At 41.2% G+C, this 22398-nt stretch overlaps 1 protein-coding gene across 3 annotated transcripts in view; it reads right to left on the bottom strand.

The window, feature by feature from the left end:
- Positions 1-22398, bottom strand: part of TPD52 (tumor protein D52) — a 125190-nt gene that overhangs the window by 76426 nt on the left and 26366 nt on the right. For 2 of the 3 annotated variants that reach the window (XM_063392036.1, XM_063392029.1), the window contains exons 2-6: positions 20074-20189; positions 17499-17647; positions 16510-16611; positions 9682-9730; positions 7108-8567 (exon numbers count right to left, since the gene is read on the bottom strand). In XM_063392036.1, the coding sequence (XP_063248106.1) occupies positions 8451-8567; positions 9682-9730; positions 16510-16611; positions 17499-17647; positions 20074-20189 (533 nt within the window). In that variant the 3' untranslated portion in view covers positions 7108-8450. Of the gene's footprint in view, positions 1-7107; positions 8568-9681; positions 9731-16509; positions 16612-17498; positions 17648-20073; positions 20190-22398 lie in introns of those variants that run through there. The other variant, XM_063392046.1, reaches the window with a different exon arrangement.

The following is a 22398-nucleotide window of genomic DNA, read 5'->3' as shown; positions in this document are numbered from 1 at the left end:
AGGTCATCTGACAGAGACCCAGCCGTGCCTTCAGCTGCGACAAACCCAGGTCAGAACAGACGAGTTCTGGTGTCTCAGCCAGGGCATTCACAAGACAGAACTGCTCCTTCCCAGAGGTCAAAAGGACAAACAGGTTCATTCCTACTTAAATACAAACCAGCATTTCAAGCAGATCCAGCTGAGAGGATGCTGAGAAGGCTGTGACCGTGTCCTTATTTAGCACAAACCTGAAAGCACCAGGACGTGTTCACAGCACAGCATGAGCACACATAACCCAAGTTTGTCAAACACAGTTACAGTCTGGCAAAGCAAATCGAGAGAAACTTCCAGGTGAAGCCTACTTATTCCAGACCCCGCAAAGCCCACAACTGGCAAGTCCCTCTCTCAGTCAGTGAGCAGTTTCCAGCACCTGAATGCCGGCCAGAAGATAATCCACCTGAAACACTGACCTCTGTGCTTGGCATATGGGTTTTATAAAATGCTACTATATTTGTCATCAAACAAAAAATTTGTTAGTACTAGCAAAGCACTCCAGTCACTCAAAGATTATGGGTATACTAAGAAATATTACACTCTGAAAATGACAAGTGAAAATTGCACTAAATATTAATCAGCATTTTTGCTCTCAAATAACTGCAACTTCAGGAAAATCACCTTCTAAATGCTAGCTTAGGTGGGAGGAGAGATTGAGAGAAATATTTCCTGTTAATTATTAGATGAAAATTATCCTAATTTTTTTTACTATCTGATTTCAAAACATCCAGTGTCACACATTATTTTAAATCAAGGATGCCCAGATACTGCACAAGCAAGACAACTACATATTTTTTATAAAGATATCCATGTAGCTTTCAGGAATATAATACATTCCTTTTAAATTGTCACTTTTGTGTTTCAGTTTTTAATTTCTCCCCTAAAACATAAACAGATAAAACAGCTCTTTATATCACCTATGAAAATATTTTTTCATTTTCTTTCTTAATGAATACTGATATTTTATTTTTTAAATAGTGACATTTAAATACACAGACACCTTCCTCAAATTTATTAATCCTTTCAGCAAAGAACCCACAGCTAAGTTAATTTAAAAACACGTATGTGCCCGGAAGAATAATTTCCAATCTCTCTCTTTCAGAAATCAGGTATTATAATGTACTGATACCAATCCAATCCCTTTTATCCGAACTTGAGACAAAATCAGTTATGTTTCTTCTTAAGAGATGCTTCGCCTTCAAACACGGTATTGAAGGAATTAAAGAGGAAATTCCTCAAACGCGCTGCCTTCGCTGCGACACCCGGAGACCAGCGGTGCCCTCTGCTGTGCCGGGCGGGGACGTTCACCCAGCGCAGCATCCCCGGCAGCCCGCCCAGGCAGGGCTGCGGGTCCCTCCCCCAGCAAAGACCACTCTGTGCTCGTGTAGGCAGCCCCTGACACGCTCCTGATGCTTGTACCCTGCTCCTCTCACACGGAAATGGCCCAACAGAGCACCCTCATCCGCTGTGACACAAATCGCAGCAAAGTTCACTTAATGACAGCCCGTTTCTACTTAAAAGGACACTTGACAAACTTCACTCATATCTGAACCATTTTTAGACTACTTAGTTCACAGTGAAGAAAAAAAAAGTGTATTTATTCTTAATTAGATACTTTATTCTTACATTTTCTTCAAACTTTGGTAACTGAGCTAACAATACAGCTCAAGAACTATTTCTCTATCTGTATCAAAAGTCATCTCATCCTTTCTAAAGCTATTTTACTATGCCAGCAGCTTTAATCCATTAATGAAGGTAAAACTTGAGGCATTTAAAAATCTAAAATCTTCTAAAATATTTTGTTAAGCAATTCCATAGAGGAAAAAAAAACTTTAAACCTTTTTTCTTTGTTGTTTATAATGCAAAATTTAAATATAAAAATGCAGAAGGGAAACACAGCAAGAAGTGAGTTTCCTGCTGTAGACAAATATCGTGCGGGTTTGTCAGGATATTTGGCTTACCAAGTTGCTGCCTTTTCAACACTTTTAATCAACGTTTAAGTTGATTGTCTGTTAGTTAGATTGCCTTGTCTGTTAGTTTCACTTTTTTACAAAATGGTAACAACAGAACTGTAAACTGAAGGTGAAAGCTAAAACACAAACCCTAACCCTTAAAAAATTACCAACACAGCAGAGACACCACCAGGCAACTCTGAGGAAAGGTCAGCAGCACACACTGGTGCAAAAAAACTTAGAGCTACTTAGGAAAAATATCATCACCATGCTTTTTGAATCATCTGAAGATAAACATGTGTCAACATGGCCATTTATCAAGTTTACTTATATTTGCCTAAACTAAGCCACTGCCAACCAAATATCAGCCAGTTCATCCAGTTTCAAAAATGAAGGAACAGCTGGCATAGGAAACCCATACAGGAACATTACCAAGCATCTTCCCAAAAGAAAGAGAAATACAAACAATCCAAGCGTCACCTCTGGCTCCCACAGGATGAAGCTCAGCAGAAGCCAGGCAGCACTTGTCAGCTGAGATAAGGAACACACGTTTTCCTCTGACTATAGCTCAGGTAAGGGACGAGCACGTTCCTCCTGCTCCAAAGAGCAGATCCTGCTGTTGCTGGGACCCCAGGAAGGGACAGCAGCTAGAGCCACCACACCCTCTCCTGAGGAAAGTGTGTGCTCCTCTTAGAAGGATCTTATTAAAAGATCTTCTAAATATTTGAGCTTTTCCATCAGCATACAGTGCATCCTACCATAAGTATTACCCAGCTTTACCAAAGTAGCATCAGGGTTGCTCCCATATTTTCCCATCAGGTGGAAAGTTTATTGACCAAATAACATACTTTCTAGCAATCAAATATCAGCTAAAAGTGGTGATAATGTGATTTCAAGAAAACTACACAAAATGAACAGATTACACTGCACTCAGATCCCTTTCATTTCCCTCTTGTTTCATGCCACCTTCCACTAATCCATTCTCACCAAAACAAATTCCCTCTTCAGTAAACTCCTCAAAGAGCAATCAGTGAATAAACATTCACTGTGCTCACAGTCACTGAGCACTACCTGGGCTAAGAACAGCATGTAAGTAGACTCATGATAACCTTCATCTCATTATTGTGCTTTGAACCTCTCTAGGCACTGCAAAGCAAGCTAGTTTCCCTCCTCTGGTTCAAGTGAAAAAGTAGCTCAGCAAAGTGTACAGACATTCGGAGTAGTTATTTTAAAACCCTAGTTTGATTCATAGCAATGCATTATTTCTACTTGTGTATGCAATTCCCCTTGAAAATGATGTTGTGAATACAATGTAACATTTGATTTAGTTAAAAAGCCCTAAAGGCTTGATAACAATTCATTTACAGACAGAAAGAGATTATGTAGATAGAAAATAATGTTTCCAGCTATTCACTTCAACAGAAAAACAAAAAGGGGAAAAATTAAAATCCTCAAATCTCCAAAGCAGCATTCAGTATCTGCTACAGCTACATCAAGTGATTCTGTTCCTAAACTCTTCTATGGGCATCCTCTTGGACACCACCTGAGCCCCTGGGTTAGGCAAACCTTTGATCTTTGCAGAGCCAGCCTTGCTAGTGTGGATTTTCAGTGGAAAACAGAATGTTACAGATTATGCAGTAATTTGGGATACCAGGTCTTAGATTCAGTGACAGGCACTTCCAGTTCTACACCTGAGGTACCAAACAAGTCCTGTCATAATAATTCACAGCATTAATCTCCATATCCCATTGATCATATTTCAAGTAATTGCAGATGTGGTCTGAAAAAAGTTACAAAAGATGACTGTCAAGGAGGAACACCAGGATGGAATCACTTCTGCCTGAGGAATAAGAAGAGGTCAGGGGTTTTCAGTTTGGAAGAGATATTCTGGAATATGAAAAAAAGCTCACACACAGAGTTTTTTCTCTGTTTTCCTACCTGTCTGCTAATGGGCACTGTCACAATCTGTCGGAAAAATTAGCATGACAAAACTCAATGCACTGCTAGAGAAAGTGATGCTTATTCATAAAATCTCTACCTTTATTTTACCACTCACTCTTTCCCAAGTTCCATTAACTCACATTCCCATACCCCCAGACTCCCAACAAGCATCTGGAGAAAATCCATTTGGGTACAACAGTGAGGGTGAAGGTTGCCAGCTATCAAGGCCTCACCACACCTCTGACATTATTCCTGTTTGGCAATGGTGAACTAAGTTTTGGACAAATCTTTTACACCCTTCAGGAGTCAACAGTTGTAGACAGGGTGGTCCTTAGCTCCAGAATTCTACTTACTGCAGCCTCAGTAAATAGCAGCCTGCTGCTCACCATCTCTCTCTCCATGACTGATTCATGGTGGAGTAACAGGAAAACAAATGGCACATAAGGTATGGGACACAATCCTGTAACCCTCCTTGTGCACCTCAGGAACAGATCCTGCTCCTGACGAATCATTCGTGCAGCAGCTCAGCAGAGAGCAGGCCTTGACAAGCACACCATCCTAATTTTAGGACGGCCAGAGAGCTGTGAGTTTTCACAATAATATGCAGCATCCTTTCAACCCTTGTCCTGATGTTTCTCACACTAGTTTCACACACATACATTTCTACAGGTGTTTCACTTGTAAAAGCCTTTATATTTCCACTAAAAGTCTCTGGAATACTGGTTTAACAGGTCTTTGATCTGCCACAATAAAATCATTAAGAGACTTTCCACATCCTCTCAGCCAGCCTGTAAAAAGCCAGAACACAGCTTTGCTCATGCAGCAGTACCTTGCATTCTACACAACTAAAACTGCTTGCACACTTTCTACATTACATTTTTGTAGTAGCATCTTAATAAGACATATGAGCTCTCCATGCTTCTGCGGGCTATTTCTTATGCAGGGTGAAGTGGTGAAAGAGACAATCAGAGTCGTTAGGGTTGGAAAGAACCTCTGGACATCATCCAGGCCAACCCTCCTGCCAAGGCAGGGTCACCTGGAGCAGGTGACCCAGGAATGTGTCCAGGTGGGTGTCTGGAGTTTGAATGTCTCCAGAGAGGGAGACTCAATAACCTCCCCGGGCAGCCTGTTCCAGTGCTCTGCCACCCTCAGTGCAGTTTTTCCTCGTGTTGAGGTGAAACTTCTTGTACTTTAGTGTATGGCCACTGCTCCCTATCCTGTCGGCAGGCACCACTACAAACACTCTGGCACCATCCTGTTGGCATCTGCCTTTGAGGTATTTACATGTACTGATGAGATCCTCTCTGTCTTGTCTTCTCCGGGCCGAACAGGCCTAGCTGCAGCAGCCTCCCCTTGTAAGAGAAATGCTCCAGACCTCTCCTCATCTTTTTAGCCTTCCACTGGTCCCTCTCCAGCAGCTCCTCGTGTCTTTTGTACTGAGGAGACCAGAACTGGACACAGCACTCCAGATGCGGCCTCACTAGGGCCGAGGACGCTGCCCCGGCTCGATCCCCTCGCGCCCTCACCTGCCGGGGGCCGGAGCCCGCGGTGCCGCTGCCCGGGCGCTGCTCCGATCGCTGCGGGGGAGTCTCGGCGGCTCCCGGCGCGACCCCGCTGGCCCTGCGGACCGCGGGCACCGGCACCCGCCATGGCCGGGCCGCGCGGCCCCACAGCGCCGCCGCCATCACTGAGCGGGGGCGGTACCGCCGCCCTGGGCGCAGGCGCAGCGCGCCGGGCTGAGGCGGGAGGCGCCATCTTGGGTGGGGGCGGCGCCATCTTGGGTGAGGGAGGGCGGGCACAGCGCTGCCCCCAGGCGGCAGCGACGGGACGGGGGGAACAGAGCTGAAGCTGCGCCGGGGAACGGCTGGGGTGGACGTCTGGGGGAATTTCTTCACGGAAAGGGTAATTACACATTGCAATGTGCTGCCCAGGGACAGGGTGGAGTCACCGTCCCTGGAGGTGTTTAAGGAAGGACTGGACGTGGCACTTCATAGAATAACCTGAGCTGGACGGCACCCACAGGGACCATCGGGTTCAATGCCTGGCCCTGCACAGGACACTCCAATAGTCACACCGTGTGCCTGAGAGCATTCTCCAGATCCTTCTTGAACTCTGCCAGGCTTGGTGCTGTGATCACTCCCCTGGGGAGCCTGTTCCAGTGCCCAAACACCCTCTGTGTGAAAAGCCTTTTTGTAATACCCAGCCTGAACATTCTCTGACACTGCCTTCTGCCATTCCCTTTGGAGTGGAGCCCCACTTAGAGCCATGGTCTAGTTGACAAGGTGCTGTTTGTTTGGTCATAGGCTGGACGCCCTGCTCTCAGAGGTATTTTCCAGCCTAATTGATTCTGTGATTACCACACCAGCCCTGAATGCAAAGCTTCAGAGGTCACAGCAGCCCCAAAGCCACTTCCACACGAGCAAAGGAAGGTGTGGGCAGAGGAAGATGCAGCAAAAGCTCCTGGAGTGTAATAATGTGTTACAATAAAAGGACTGCCATGTGGCCTTAAAAAAAAAAAAAAAAAAAAAAAAAAAGAAAGAAAAGAAAAAGGCCTTCAGAAAACAGCTCAACTCTGGACTAGATGACCTTTCTTTGTCAGTTAGATAAATAAATAAAAGACCCATCCAATAAGGATCATGTTCCTGAAGAACCTGCCCTACATGGTATTGACCCAAAAGTGGAAGAGCTCCATTCCCCCTATACCATTCAATTCTCTCTTCCTTTGTTAAGGTGGAGCTGTCAGAGGCTGAGGGAATATGTCAACCTGTTTTCTGAACTTCATGATGTAACCAGGGCAGTTTACTTTTATGTAGCAGCAGAGCACTGGAATAGGCTGCTGAAGAAGGTCATGGATTCTCACTCTCTGGCATTCAAAAGCCACCTGGGCGCATTCCTGTGCAACCTGCTCTAGAGGTGAACCTGCCTCAACACAGAGTTTGGACTGGATGAGCTCCAGAGGTCCCTTACAACCCCAACATTTCTGTGATTTGTAATTTTATGTAAGCCACTAGAAGGCAACCTAGGCTCAGTCTTCTCTAGAAATGCCAAGCTCAGCCATGCAGATTCCTGGCAGTACAGTAGTACAGTATCAGCACTGCTTTGAACCAAACTTAAAGGACTGTTTCAATTAGAAATAAAATTTCCTTACTTATTTACATTATCCTCCATGCTCACAGGACAATACATTCCTCACATACACTTTTATTAAGCTTCTCACATGTAATTAAGCACACATTCTACATCTGACATGCTAGCAAGGTTGTCAGGAGCCAATTGTTTTTCCTCCAGACACCTCTAGCAGTTGAAGTTTCATGGATTTCATACAAATGTAACAAGCACGGTGATAAAATGTTCTAACCATGTGGCAGAAACACATGAAACACAAGAAATTTGAGGAGTACAGCAGACAAAACAAGATGTAGGAGGGTACGTCTTTTAGGGGAGTTACACTGAGCGATGACACTGTGCACCTCTCAAAACAGACTTCTGGGGTTGGGAACAGACGTTTTGCTTGAGGTACAGGCCTTAAATACATTAAAAAAAGAGTAAGATGGTGTAGCAGATGTTTTCAAGGTTCAGCCTACAAGGGAAACATTAGGCTACAGGAACAATTCTCTTCATGACTAAAAAAGAATCACTTCTGGGGTCAGGCTCATTCTTCCATTCCCTGCTTTGTTAGTGTGAATGTGCCACCACCACATGTGAATGAAAATTAATCTATTTGTGACTGGTCAAATGTTCAGAAGAGTGTTATCTTACCACAGTGACATCCTGTACAAAAAACAAGACTGAAAATGTTACGGTGACTGAACCAAACCAGCACTATGAGGCATCTGGCTTCCATCTGCACTGGTCACAAGTTTCCGAGGTGGGCGATGCACAGACAGATGGGTAAGTTTTACATGTTCTGGGTTACCTATCCACACCTGCTGTATGAGGAACACGCTCAAAAGACAGTACATTCCTACCCATGTGTGATCCTGCTATAACTTGTGTAAAGCCTGCTGAAACTGAAGTCCATTCTTTAGCTGGGAGTGATCCTTCCTCCTTGTCTGGTCTCCTAGTCCAGTGTCCCTTGCAGGCAACACTCGACTGAAACAATCGCAAGGAAGCCAAGTAACAAGCTTCAGTTTGGCAGCAGCAGTAGATTCATAAAGATTAACTTGAGCAGTAGTTACAGATTGAAAAGAAATTATGTATCCACAGTATCTGTACAATATAATTAAATTCTCAAAAGAGTTTTTTTCATTGCTATATTTTAACCGTCGTCTTCAAATTACAGTTAAGTCCTTTAAATGCTTGAAAGGCATAGAAATTCCCCTTCCCACACAAAACCCCAAACAATGTATTTTAGTTTCAAAAATATTTTGAACCCACAAACAAGCTTGGTATCAATTAATCGGGTAAAATAACTACGTGCTAAATAAAAGCACATCTGGTGAAAAGAGCGCAGAGAATGTTACAAGTGTGCTTGGTTTTTCCTTGCAGCATCTGGCAGTGGGTAGCAGGACAGAGGCAGGAATCTCAGTGGGTCTCTTCTTCTGTCTGTTCTGCAATAGTTTCTGTGGCACTGGCATTGGCAGCAGAGTTGAGAACTTCTCCAAAGTCTCCCCCAGCAGGTTTGCTTCCTCCAACTTTAGACTAGAACACAGAGAGAGCCCCAACAAAGCACAGTAGTTACCTGGCATGCCAAACATGCTTAACTGTACAAAACCAGTACATCTGCATGAGTTTAATAACTCTCTTCAACAAAGCAGCTTTTCCAGGTCTAGGAGACTTCTCAATATTTTTAAAACAAATCTGTACATATCTGTCAGGAAACGCTCACCAGCAGATTAACACAGCAGTGTTTGAGCTCCATGAAGCAGCCCTTATTCCAGGGCTGATTCCAGAGCTCAAAGGTTGACACACCCTCAGTTACAAATAGATAAAGGTATGCACCTTTCAAGCCATGAAGTCCTTAGGAGATTCAGAGTTAAAACTCACTACTTTATTCCTTAAGAAAAAACTTTGGACAGTTTTGAGACTCAACAGCAATTCCTGAGATCTTTAGAGGAGCAGAGCAACTATTTTACTTTCTCCAGGTACCATGTTTGCCTTTTCACTTCCCTCTGCAGCATACACTCTGTGGGACTGCAGTGGCATTAATGCCAAGTAGTTGCAAGAGCAGGCCTAGTTCCCCTTGCTATCACTTGCATACTTCTCGTCCAGCTCAGTGTGTCCAGGAGAAGTCAAATCTGGTTCCGATTACACAGATTAGCTACTTTTCAAATGAGTTTTTACCTGGAGAAGTTATTAATGGTTGTTTCTGGCACTTGAGGCTTTTGGGAGTAAATTTTAAATTAATGTGCAAAGGCCTTTTGTCTTTTATGCCTAAAATAAGAGATATATCCTAAGATATTCTCCTGTGTAGGATATTAGTCTTTAGAAAGGCATGAAATAAAAGCCTAGACAATTTTGGATACATAGCATTAGGTATTAATTATTTTAGATTCTTAATACTAGCTGTTTGTGCAGGTTAGCTGGCTATTAGTTCTTCTAAAGGCATCCTCCTGTAGGAGGCACAGGCAGCCTATTATTTTATTTGCAAATCATTAGGCAGAGAAACTATTTCCATGGCACTTAAAAAGATGCTCATCTAAGCACCTCCTCAACAGTTCACCAGTAACTAAAATATAGACTGCCCAGAATCCACTTGAGTCTTTTCTCCACATCCACAGCTTCACAATCACCAAGATGTTTTAGAAATTCTTACCTTGAAGTTTTCAACTTTTTCCTCAAAGGATTTGAAAGTAGGAGAATTTCTACAAAAATGAAAAAAGGAACCACAGAATTAAAACCACATCTACTTAACCTGTAAACATCACAAAACAAGCAGACAGTTGTTTTTTCTCAACAGCAACATGAGTTTTGTTTGGGGCTCTTTCCCTGTTTTAAAGATAGCCTAAAAATACATCTGGATCCCCCTAAGTACTACAAAACTAAAATTCAAACATACTCAAATTGCAGACTTGCTTTCATCTTTGGCAAATAAACATTCCCAGGTCCAGCAATAGGATCTTTCGTATCAACTTGGAAGGGAGAACTAACAAGTATTTTAGGTTTAGCTTATTCCCAGTGATTTCAAACACGTTTCTGGCTTAAAGCATTTGTTCAGAAAATCTTAGTCATCACTTCTGGTTAGCCTAATACATTATTGCTGAAGAGAGCTCATCAGAGTTTTTTCACTTTTTATAGGAAAACTAGTGCACTTTGCTACGTGTTCAATAAATAAAACATGGTTCACAGTAGCATTTTCTGCTAACACGTTAAATTTAAATGAGACTTCCCCTTGCCTTCAAGTGCCAAAGGCAGCTGTAATTACAAATAATAAGTTCTGCATACAAAAAGCAGGACAGTTTGGGATTTCCAGTGCTGAGGGCTGGTGTATAATTCATTAGGGTCAGAAGAGTGGCTTAATGCTCCAAGTAGCTATCACTGCCATGTGCAAATTTGTGAAACACTTTGTACACTTCTTCTGCCTTTACATAAGATGGAAAATGCTTGCCTTCAGTGGACCAGGACTAAGGATTACTCAAAAATGTATTATATAAATATTGAAGACAAGGGTGTTTTTCAAAAGAAGTCTACAGCTTCCCTTCTTCCTTTGCTTGGCATTTGTGTAGGTCACCCACACTTAGCAGCACTCTTTCCCTTGGGAAAGCACACAGAGACACACGCATCAAACCAGACTCTCAGGAGATGGAGGGACACAGTGCCAAGCAAGCAGAGAGAAAAGTGAAGCACCCCAGATCACCAAGAGACTTTTTGTGAAACCACAGGGGGTTTTTTATGTATTTTCATTTTCAAAAACATATGCCAAGCTATTGCCTTTTAAACTTAGAATCACTTAGTAGCATTACACTCCAACAGACAGGGAAAAGGCGTTAGAGTTTTTCAAACAGTAGGGAAATGTCACTTTCCAGATGTTTGATAACCACCTCCATTAACCAGAAATTAAACAAATGTTATCCTATATGTTAGTACAGGAAATCTACTACAAGCTGCATGGGTTTTTTGGTGTTTTATAAAACTATGTTAGTTGACTTAAGTTCAACCTGACTTGATTCCACACATGAAAATAAATAAACCAAACAGCTGGATTATTCATACATTACCTCATAATAGGCATACTAATTGAATGTTGTATGGAGCGTATACTAAGTGCCAGCATTAAGAGAAAAGAAAGCAAAAAGTTAGTTTAAGTATCACATTGAAAAGAAATTGGCTTAGAGAGCTGACTTCTGTAAACTATTTTTGGTAAACAGCCAAACAGTCTTACACAGTCTTAGTAACTGTTTGGGTTTGCTTTATTTAATTGCTTAGCCATGCACACACACACACACAGGAGTACATCAGAGCAAAAGCTGCAGTAACCTTTTTCTCTTTTAGAAAGATTCAAGTGCCATGCTTGTTAGTACTTGTTCTGCTTAGCTGCAACAGTCTGTCTGCTCCTTCAGTTTCTCAAGCAACAGTCATGCTGCTTTTATAGTTTGGGCAACAGCAAGTAGCAAACACTTGAGAGTCTTATTAAATAAATCAGCTAATCTTCCTATTGAAAGAATTATTTCTACATCCAGAAGGCTTCCGTTTCAATTCAGTGTAAGTTTTTTTCACTCATCGATACAAATTATCTACTCATCAATACACATTATCCAACAAAAGCAGTCACATCAGTCAATATTCAAGGTCAGGTTGATGCTGGGAGCAGGGATAAATCCTAGTCCTGTGTTCTGAAATTCATGGAGGATTTCTATAACCTGCCAGTGTTGCTATACTGTTACTGTTTGTCTAGCAAGAAAACACATCCACCCCTAGAAGGTAACTGGATATAGATGAAGGAGCTTCCAAATAGCTTCAACAGCAGCTGGCATCTAATTTAGTTCCATACAGAAAATCCCTATTTACTGCAGATACAAACAAGCCTTATATGTTAAATATTTCATACCAAATACCACAATAGTAATTTAGAATTCTTACAAGTGATGATCTCAGTTTTTCATAACTATATAAGGAATGTCAAAATTTGTCTGGGCTTTATCATGTCTTTCAAGACAATTCTTTCCAGGCAGTTGCTGGGGGAGGAGAGGAGGGAAAGAAAACAACTCTCTCATAAGATGTACCTCTAATCTTTCAATTAGCATCTTTCAATTAGCACAATCAATGGAAGATACATTCACAGAAGAAAAGAAGTTCTATGTTTATTGCAGAACAAGTTTTGAGAGATTCTTTATGAGGGCTCATCAGTAAAATACTGTAATAGAAAAAAAACCACACTGAAAAGGTTCCCCTAAGGCAGATGCACAACTATAGGTTGATTTGTAGTTACACTGTACTGGGAGTGAGACACACAAGGCCTGATGCTTTCCTGACACATCAGTAATGCACAGCTATGCTTCATCTATTTCCCCAACCCCATTTCTCCTGTATTTCATTCTTATGGATGGTCTGGCTTCCACAGGCTTTTCCAGAATACAAAGAAGCTGATTGTCTTCTGGTCTGTAATTTATATTCTTCACTGTGATGTGGGTTACTACAAGTTCTGGGCTTGCTACATGGCAGGTTTTATCACAGAGCTACACCAACACTAACTAGTTTCAGTTAATGCTCAGCCAATTCCCTGCTCACTGCAAGAAGTTTCTCCCTGCAGGACGTTTAAGGCTAAAGAAGATGAAATACACATATTTACAAACTAGAGAACTGCTCACACTGAAAAACAACAACACATAGTGTATTGCAGACCTTTTAACAGGTGGCTACAAAAGTTTAGTTTAATCTCAGACATCATTTAATAGAAGAACTATTCATGTGTTCATGAATAATTTACTTGCTATTGTACAATACACTTCTGTATAGCCTCAGTTTGCAAAATGACACTGTAAGATATTACATAGTTTTATCACACAATGATCTAGTTTGCAAGAGAACAGAATTAGATAAATGCAGTTCCTTCTTTTAAACCATCTATTCTTCAGGTAATGCAAAGAGGCACAATTAAGCCTTGAACAGCTTTATGAAGAAGAGAACTCGTATTTCCTTTCCCAAATGAGAGAATGCCACACTAAAGCACTCACTCAACCAAGCCATCAAGTTGGGCAGTTTGAAAGACGCCTTCTTCACAGTGCTCAAATGCAAACCCCTAGCTTGAAAAAGGCAGTAAATAAAAAAGGCACAGTAAGCTGTTCTCCATACAGAACAGTCTTCCATGTATTTTGTATTGCATTGAAGCTTTCTTATCCTCTACACAGTATTTTTTAATGCTATTTCATTGCCTCATATTTTGAAAAGGCACAAGGAGGTATGACAGAGTCTCTGCCTAGCAGCTTAACATACACAGTAGCTAGTTACTTTCATTAGTAGTTACATTGCCAGCAGATATGCTGATAAGTTATGGTATTTAGAATCCATGATCATAGATCAGACTTCTAAAGCAAGGAAAGAAAATTATTCTGCAATCTCAGAGCAAGGCAAAGATGGACTTTGCTCCATTATGGGGATGCGGTGCAAGAGCCAAGTGCTCAGAAGCTACATCTTGGTACTATTACTGTTTTGCACAGAATACTGATGGTGCCTATAGAAGAAAGGTTAGCTCATCAAAACTTCAACAAATTCTTATAAAGAGAATAAAGGTATTAAGAGAAACCTAAGAAGGAACAGAGTTCATTTTCATCATAACAAAGAGCAGAGGAAACAAATACAAAAAGGAAGCAAAAAATATGCTGACATTGCACTACTAGTCCTCCCTTCTTCTCCATTTCAGTAGTTCCCAAAATCACAGCTCCAGCAGCTGCCTCACTCCCTTTTGCAGCTCCCTATTAAATCACGTTGCAGTGCCCAAATAAAGACCTGTGTGTGATGATTGCTGCATGGCATATGTAGAAATAGTCCAACATGAAAGAAATCATAACACTATAGCTGAGAAGTCCCTCAACCAAAACAATACAAGGGAAAGTGAAGCCACAATGAAGCCAATGCAGGAGTTTAAGAACAAAAATACACCTGCATATTCAGTATTAGTTCAAGTAAACATCAGGCCCATCAACTCTCACTTCCAGGAAAGAGTTTAGGCATCTAAACCTTCCTGAAGCTCAGACTTGCCCTTGAGTAATCATATAACCCTCAGACCTGAACTCACTGGCTGAATTCCAGATGAATTTGTTTCTCATGAAAAACAAAAAAACTTAAAGGCTTTTAATCTTTTGTTTCAAGTGCAACTAAGATCTTCAAGAGCACTAATTCATCACACATTTGTTTTGTTTTCTAAACACAGCTACCCTTGAATTTATAACAATACCTTGAATTTCCATCACCATGATACTCACTGAGAAGACACCAACAGGGAGGACTTCTCTGATACTGTTACATTCTCTCCCAGCGGCCTGGTTTAGGATAAAGAGTACTCTACACCCACAGAGCCACTAAGTGGAGTAATTAGGACACTTTAAGTTATTCCTGAAGTAGAAGACAGCTCTGAGTCTGTGCTTGTCCTTGTCTAGTGCAATAGTCCAATACTAATTGGGGAACACCATGGCCTTAAGGTAGAAAAGTGACTCCTGTTAAGTGAGCAGGTGAACTCTGCATCCAAAAGGAACAGAGAAGTCTTTCAGGTTCCCACTGTCTCCCTGATGCTAAACAGGACACATTTGAGACTGGCTGCTGTTCCATACCTGAGCTCCCTTCAGAGTCTGAGTTCTCACAGCACCCTGTGCCTCTGCCCATCTCCTCCCCTGGGACAACAGCTCCCAATTAGTACTCTAGGAGCCAAATCCCAACATCTTTATTGAGATCCTACTGCTGTCTTTAGCTACTTAGTGGGGGAGTACAGAAAAGATTAAGTCAGGCTCTGGTGTGCATAGATGGGCTGAGAGGCAATGGATAGAAGTTTTTACACAGGAATTTTAACTACTGAAAACACTGAGTATTTGCTTAGATCAAAGGTAATGTAGATGAAGTAATTAAAATACCGGCCCACTGCTAATGTAATCAACTCAAGGACTGTTTCACTGGACAAACTATGAACAAAGAATGTATAAACTATTTTACATTTAGATTCTAGTAATTTAGTTAGAATCACAATGCTAAACAGCCATTGTAACAGACAAAAAAGGGGAAAATCTCTACTCTGCCACAGAACAAACACAGTACAGAGAAAGAAGGAGGAATCCTGCATGCCATTGACCTCAACACCATATTCTGTCTCTTGATAAAAAACCTTGCAGAATCATTTTAGTGGCTTTCTTTCTAACAAGGAAAAGAGACTAATTAATTATTATGTATACTCAAGATTTCATGTTCTGAGATAGTTACCAGGTGAACATGAAGAAACATCTTCCCTGACATTAAAAGAGCTTCAGTTTTACCCTTACTAACACTGGAGAAAAGAAATTACCTTTTACAGACAAAACTTTAATCTTTTGTGGAGAAAAAAATAAAAACAAACTTTAAGGGAGACAGTCTGACTACATGCTTAGTTTCAGAAGCAATTCTTATGCCCACCTTACCTAAAGGAATGTGAAAATGCCTGTAGTCTGCACAATGCCAGAGTAAGCATTAAAGAGAGAAAGGAAGTTCTGATAAATCTGAAGAAAAATATGCAACTGCGTAGCTGTACTCAAAGTATTTTCTCACTAGACTTCAAAAAGCAAGAGGTTAATGGCAGCACTTTAAAATGGCTGATTTTATTACACTGCTGCCAAAGCAGCAATATTCTGTGAGAATGTGTGAATTTTTATTTGCCCAATAATTGAAAAGTAAGTTTAACAACAACAAATTGCCTGTGGAGATGAACAATTGTATACGTTCCAGTGGTAAGAATTATATAATCAAGGAACTGTAACCTAAGATTCTGATTGTATTGCACCCAGCAGGATTTTTGCAAGCAGCTCAAAATACTTCTAAAAATGACTGGCAGACTTATCTAATGTGTATGAAGAACTTGTCATTTGGCAAAAAGTCAAAATATGTTGCATGCCAACGATAGTTAAGAATTAAAAAGTCAATAGTCTCTTAAAAATGTAATAAAATCAAGCCACTTCTATGAGGCAGAACAGCTTAGAAAGAAATAAAACACACCTAGAAGGAACTGACAAACAAAACAAAAACCCAAACCAACACCGAACTAAAAAACAAAAATGACAGAAAAGAGCCAAACAACAAAACACAGTTAAAAGATATTAGCTGTTTAAATATAATATTCCACAAGCTGAGAAAGAGAGCAGAAACGATAGCGCCATGTGTATCCCACAGAGGCAGGCAGGCAGTGCCACCTGCAATCACAGCAGAGAAGTGAGAGCAGCAGTGGAGGTGGCAGCACACACTGCTTCTGTCGCCTACGTAAAACACACACCACAGAACTCCTCAGCAGCAGTGAGGACACACAAGCAGATTCTGCAGCAAGGCTCTTACCTCCCCTAAAACAGTTGCTGAAGGATCTGGACAGATTAGCTTTTAGAAGCACTACGTATGTTAACAGCATAAATTTATTGCAGTGATCAGCTGCTTAAATAAAAAATGCAATTACTTGGGAAAAGGTAAAGAAACCTACCTGACATCTTCAAATTTCTTGGTTATGACTGAACCAACAGAAGAAAAAGCAGCGGAAGCCTTCTGACCAGCCTGAGACAGGGTTTCTGATGTTCTCTTGTATCTGTGTTAAACAAAAATTTAGTTTTTAGTATCTTAATGGAACACATAAGGAAACTTTTAGTGTGTGTCTACTTGTATCAACTGCAGAGGTACACTTCAGCTTTGGGGTCTAATGGAAAACCTGCTTAAGACATTCTTTTGAGCCTTTGCAGTCCCTTCTGGCTACAGCATCTCTGCCACCTCTGACTAGACCCCTTTCACCAACAGGAACCTACTACCTCACCCCTAGAACAGATGCTATCTGCTATTGTAGGATTTCGTAAAATATAAAATAAACTCACACAGAAAACACTCCAATCAACAACAACAAAAACTCAAAGAAAATACAAAAGAAAATAAAACACAAAAAAACATTATGCACACACACTAAAAAAGGTCTATTTTTTGTGTCAAGTGTCTAAATTCTTGTACCACACAGGTCTGTAAATAAAATTCATCTTAAAAGGTTTGAGGTACATCTTGTGGCATTCTGTGGTCATTAATTGCAGAAGGTAGCTTGCTCTAGACCTTAAGCTAACACTTGTGTTTGGCAAAAACAGTAATTGTGACTTCATACTCTTTCTGCATGGGCTCAGTATACCACAATTTTTCAGGGTGGAAGAGAAGGGCATTCTGTTGGACTTAGGACACCTTGGTATCTCAGATCTATCACACAAAAAAGTGTGTTAGAACAGTCCAAACTTTGGTCAATCATTCTTCTTTCACATGAGATACGGCTTGCAGTTATTCTTTAAAAAAATAATCTATGTTGATTTACCCAGAGAAGTTTTAATACAACTTAACTTTGTGTTATTTATACTCATTTCACAAGAACAGAGTGTTTAGACATGACACAAGATCTAAAGTTTTCACTTCAACTCTAAGCAATCATAATGAGCTGGTACATACGCTGTGGTTGATGTAACATCTTGCCAGCTTTTGGTAATGTTCTGCTTTAGTTCCTGTAGTGAGTTAATTCCCAGCTTTCTCTTGATTTCTGCTAGATGCTTCTCTTTGGCAGCTAGCACTTGTGAGAGCGTCTGGATTTCCTCTTCCACCTGTGGCGTGAGAGTTGTTAACAAGTGGTTAACAGTTAACAAGGAATATACCCAACCATTTAACTATGTATTTCTTTAAAGTATCTGCTAGACATCAGTAATGGGAGGGCTAACAGAGGTTTTTAACATTGCCTCACAGTCATTCCTAAATACTAAAAGGGAAATCCAACAGAGACTACAGGAGCTAGTGAGAAAGTAATCTACCTGCAGGCAGCTCTGTTACTGGAATATGTACAAGGAAGTTGGTAATTAAAAGACTGCACAGTTAGAAATTATTATCTATGATACATGAAAGTTGAATATTAGTCAAACCCAGGACAATTGCCAAGCCTCTATTCTACTTCCACGTCAGAAGTTATACCAATGTTTGACCAGGGTCAGGAAACTCAGAGCATGTCGGATCCATACACAGATTTTGTCTCCTTGCTTCAGCAGAAAGGTCCCTTTGTGGCTTAAGGCAGCACCTGTGGGCTGGATCCAGCCACAGGAGTGCCTTCCCTCGAGCAGTTGTGGAAATGGAGGCAGACTGAGCACTCAAAACCCACACAGACACACAACACACAGCACCTGCTCTGTAACTAGAGAACTATATTGTTTGTATACCTCCTTCTTTACTCAGACAGTCACTTAAGCCTCTCCTGGAAACATGACCAGAGATGTCAGCACAGTTGTACAATGCCATTCTGTGAGTTTTATACAAGTGACAGAGGCACTGAGGCCATACGTACAAGGGCAAGGGCACACCTCCAATCCTATTTCCTCATCCAGGCAAGATCACCCTACTTCAGAGTATCAGGCTGCCCACTCATTTAAGCTCCTTACAGGAGTACAGCTCCTTACTGTACTCCTAACAGTATCTTCAATGCTTCCTCTGTTTTGGGTATCTGTCCAAAGTCCAGCATGACTTATCCCAGCAGGACCTGCCCACCCTCACTATCTTTGGCATGAAATGATACTCAGGACTGCCAAATACAAGAATGTATTAAATGTGCTTAATTTAAAGCTAACCTTTGTTTGGAACCTTAGGCTTAAGTTAGTGTCTTTCACAAGGGTCCTCAAGTCCCATAGAGCTACTAAAGAAAAAAGACTGGCTGCTCAATAAAGCTTGACTTTGGCATATATCAGGCTTGAATATTTTCCTGTCTGTACTTCAAAGAATGCTACTTTTTCTCAGTCTTAAAATATTCTGTTATAGACAAGAACAGTAACATGGTTAGACATTAGCAATACAATGCCTACACAGACACTAATACAAAGCATTCTTCATGAAAGAAACAGCTTTAGCTACCCCACACCAGTTGAGACAATACTTGGGTTTTGGCTTCCAACCATGTTCTTTTTACTGATTTACCCATCTCTCACTCGAGGAAAAAAAAAAAAAAAAAAAAAAAAAGGGTTAGGTATTCATGTCTGTACATTCAGCACTCCCAGTTTAATTCCCCATCACTAGAACTGGCTGTTCTTTTCTCAGCACCCTTCCCTCCTATCTGTGAAATACACAGGAGTGCCAGCTTTAGACACTGTTGGGGGTTAGATTTGGTTTTGGTTTTTTTTCCTCTTCTCACAGAATTTTTTCCCATAAGTTTCCAAGAAGCCTTAATGACTACTTAGTCAGAACAAAAAGAGTGCTTGAGGGATATAGCAGCACGAAGCTACACCTATTGTTTTTGAGTCCCTGGGAGTGTCCCTCAGAGGGGAGAGAGGATGAGCTTTGGGGAAAGGCAAAAAGACAGATCTGGGGGAGGGGGAGGCACTCTTGCTCTCAGCGCCGAGGAGGACGGTCAGGCTGCCCTCTGCCTCTGCCTCGTCCTGGGAAAATCTATCGTCATCTGCTGTGTACCCGGGAATCCTGAACTCGCTTTCTCCAGCCTCTCCCACCACCGCCGCTGCTTCTTCGGACCTTTGAGGCTCTCCTGCTACTCTGTAGCCCTGCACTGCCCAGCCCTGCCGGGACACCCCTGCTGTTCCAGCTGCCAGCGCAGACCTCATCTCATCCACCAGCCCGGGACTTTTCCTTCCTTCCAGTTCGGCCTCTCGGAGTCCTGCAGGGGCACCCAGATCAAACTGCTCTGGGCTTTTGTAAAAGAAAGCCCTCAAGGTTCTTGGTTCTGTTTATTATTGATGCTGTAGTTGTTGTTTGTTTGTCGTTTTGTCATATATACTAGTAAAGAACTGTTATTCCTACCCCCATACCTCTGCCTGAAAGCTCCTTTAATTTTCCTTTTAATTGGAATAATTTGGAGGGAGGGGATTTGAATTCTCCATCTCTAGGGAGGTCCTGCCCCTTCCTAGCAGATATCTGTCTTTCAAACCAAGACAGACACTCACAGAATAACTATGCAAAGCATTAATCGTAGTTCAAAGATAAGGTTATCCCAGATTTTCATTATCAAAACAAGTTTAAGAGCTATTTGCAAAATAATTACCTTGGCAAGCTCTTTTCTTAGCTCCTCCCGTTCTTCTTCTGAGAGTGTTTCTGTCATACTGACTGTAGCAGCAGCATCCTCTCCAACCTCAGGTATAGAGTCACTCCTCAGCAGGCCTTGAGATGAATAAAGCATTAGAAGTCAGATTATCACAAGTCTGCCAAAAAGCAGCTAACATTAGCACACAGCTCTTTTGTGCCAGTGCACAAAGAAAACTGATGAGAGGACACCAAATGTGTGCTCCCCAACTACAGGAAGGAAACCAAAGGCATTTTTTATTTCCTTCTATCAAGCTGTATTAAAGCTTAATATAATGGCAACTGCTGCTCTAATAGGAGACTGGAAACCTGTTGAGAACAACACATCCCACTACTCTGTGAGAGAAGCCAAGGCATTACATCCCGACCAGTGTTTCCCACACAACCCTGCCCAGGAGTCCGTGTGCACTCTGGTGTCTCATTCATCTGGCACAGAAACTCTGGAAGCACTGGAGATGCTCAAGGTTGAGGCAAAGGCTGCCTCCCTTACTACTCTTTGGATGAGATTTAAAAGTGTGCACTCTGAGCACACCGGGTGCAGTCACAAGCAAGGTCACAACAGTGGAGAAAACTACTGCACTGCAAGTATGAATTCTTCTGTACCCTGCTTGATCCCTCTGTCCTTAGCAACTGGGACCACTGTGGCTACAAGGTTGCAGATAGCATGGAACTAGAAGTAAGCTGTTTGCACCTGGACCTTAAGATGGGAAGCCCAGAGCCAGAGCTCAGGAACAAAAGGCTCTTGCTCCAAAGCAGAGGACTACTTAGAAGGGACTGATAAGGATGTGCATCCACTCAAACTGCTGCCTCAAAACTCTGCCAAATTCCTACATAAACACAAACATCCTAAAAAAACATAGTCTTCCTCAACTTTTTCTTTCACAGCCTCAGGGAAAGCAAGGAGGATGATATTATTTGTATTACTATGATGTAATAACTTTAATGATTCTTTTTTCTTAGTCCTTAGTGCTTGCAGTAAGACCATTTTAAACATCTTTCTATACAACAAAATTTCCAGCAAAAGATTTCCTATTTTGAGTCTTTGTAGCTGACACTTAAACATAAAGCTTGCCAAACACAAGGAATTCTGTTCTAATTGCAGGGAGACCATTTTGCAGGGAGACTGCATGCTGGTATGGTTGTGGAATTCCAGAACTAATACTTATTCAAGAGGAAAACATCCTTACAGATAATAAAAAAAGAAGATAAAAAAACCTTGAAATACAAGAGGAAAGAAATCAGGATTGTTTGTTAATAAGTAGCAGGGAAGAGTGTGTATGTCTACATATATGCATGTGTGTGTATATATGTACATAAATACATCATTCATCTAAGTTGAAGACACACTAAGTAACATTTCCTATTAATCACTATAGAAATTAACCATCTAACCAATAAAATTCCATTCTCATTTCAGCAGCTTCTGATGGCACACCATACAATCCTTTGGTCTGGGAATCAAAAACTCATTAATCATGATTGTGATTTTGTTGTAAGGTTTCATATCAAGCAGCTACATCACAACCAACTGAAAAATCAGGGGAAAAATGATTCTGTGAGTCTGTAATTAGTTGTAGGCATTCTATGAAACATGCTCCTAGCAGCTGTCAAGCGGAAAAATAGAAGAAACCCTGTTCTTGATCAAATTACTGAACTCAGGTAAAACTCAATTCCACAAATTCTTTCCAAAATAGTATGTTGTCTACCTGTATTTGTGTCCAGAACACTTGCCCTCTAGAAACACGCTGCTACATGGACAGAACTTTTGTGAGTCCTGTTACCACAGAGTGCACTGAGAAGGAAGCCTACAGGAAGAAAATTAAACCTCATTCTGCATTTATTCATGAGATCTGTGCCACATTTTCCCAGAGATTTTACATGTGTCTTCTACACAAACATAACGTAGGTCCTGTGGGTTTCCCAGTAAATGATTTTCTCTCAGAAATCTAGGGCAGTAAGAACTTCAAAGTCTAATGCCCAAGCCAGAGCACAGCACTACAGCACCAAAAACAAAGAATTATGTCTCATAATCAGATAACTTTTATTTTATATTAATATATTTCCTTAACAGTTAAGAATGCCACACCGTTTTGTCAAATTGCTATTCAATCTATTAATTACATAAACCTACCCTGAAGGAAAACAATGTGAACTACATTTCTCCTCAACGCCCTACACCCTTTCAGTAGGTTCTGCTATGACTCCTGACCTTGCTCTCATGTGCAGCCTTTCAGGGATCACTTGCTTGCCATCACAAAGCCATTTCAGAAAGTTTGCAAGTACCAAA

Source organism: Prinia subflava, chromosome 1 (assembly GCF_021018805.1).
Source record: "Prinia subflava isolate CZ2003 ecotype Zambia chromosome 1, Cam_Psub_1.2, whole genome shotgun sequence".
Lineage (NCBI taxonomy): Eukaryota > Metazoa > Chordata > Aves > Passeriformes > Cisticolidae > Prinia > Prinia subflava.
Note: the sequence above shows the minus strand (reverse complement) of the source record. Positions and strands in the feature narration are given on the sequence as shown.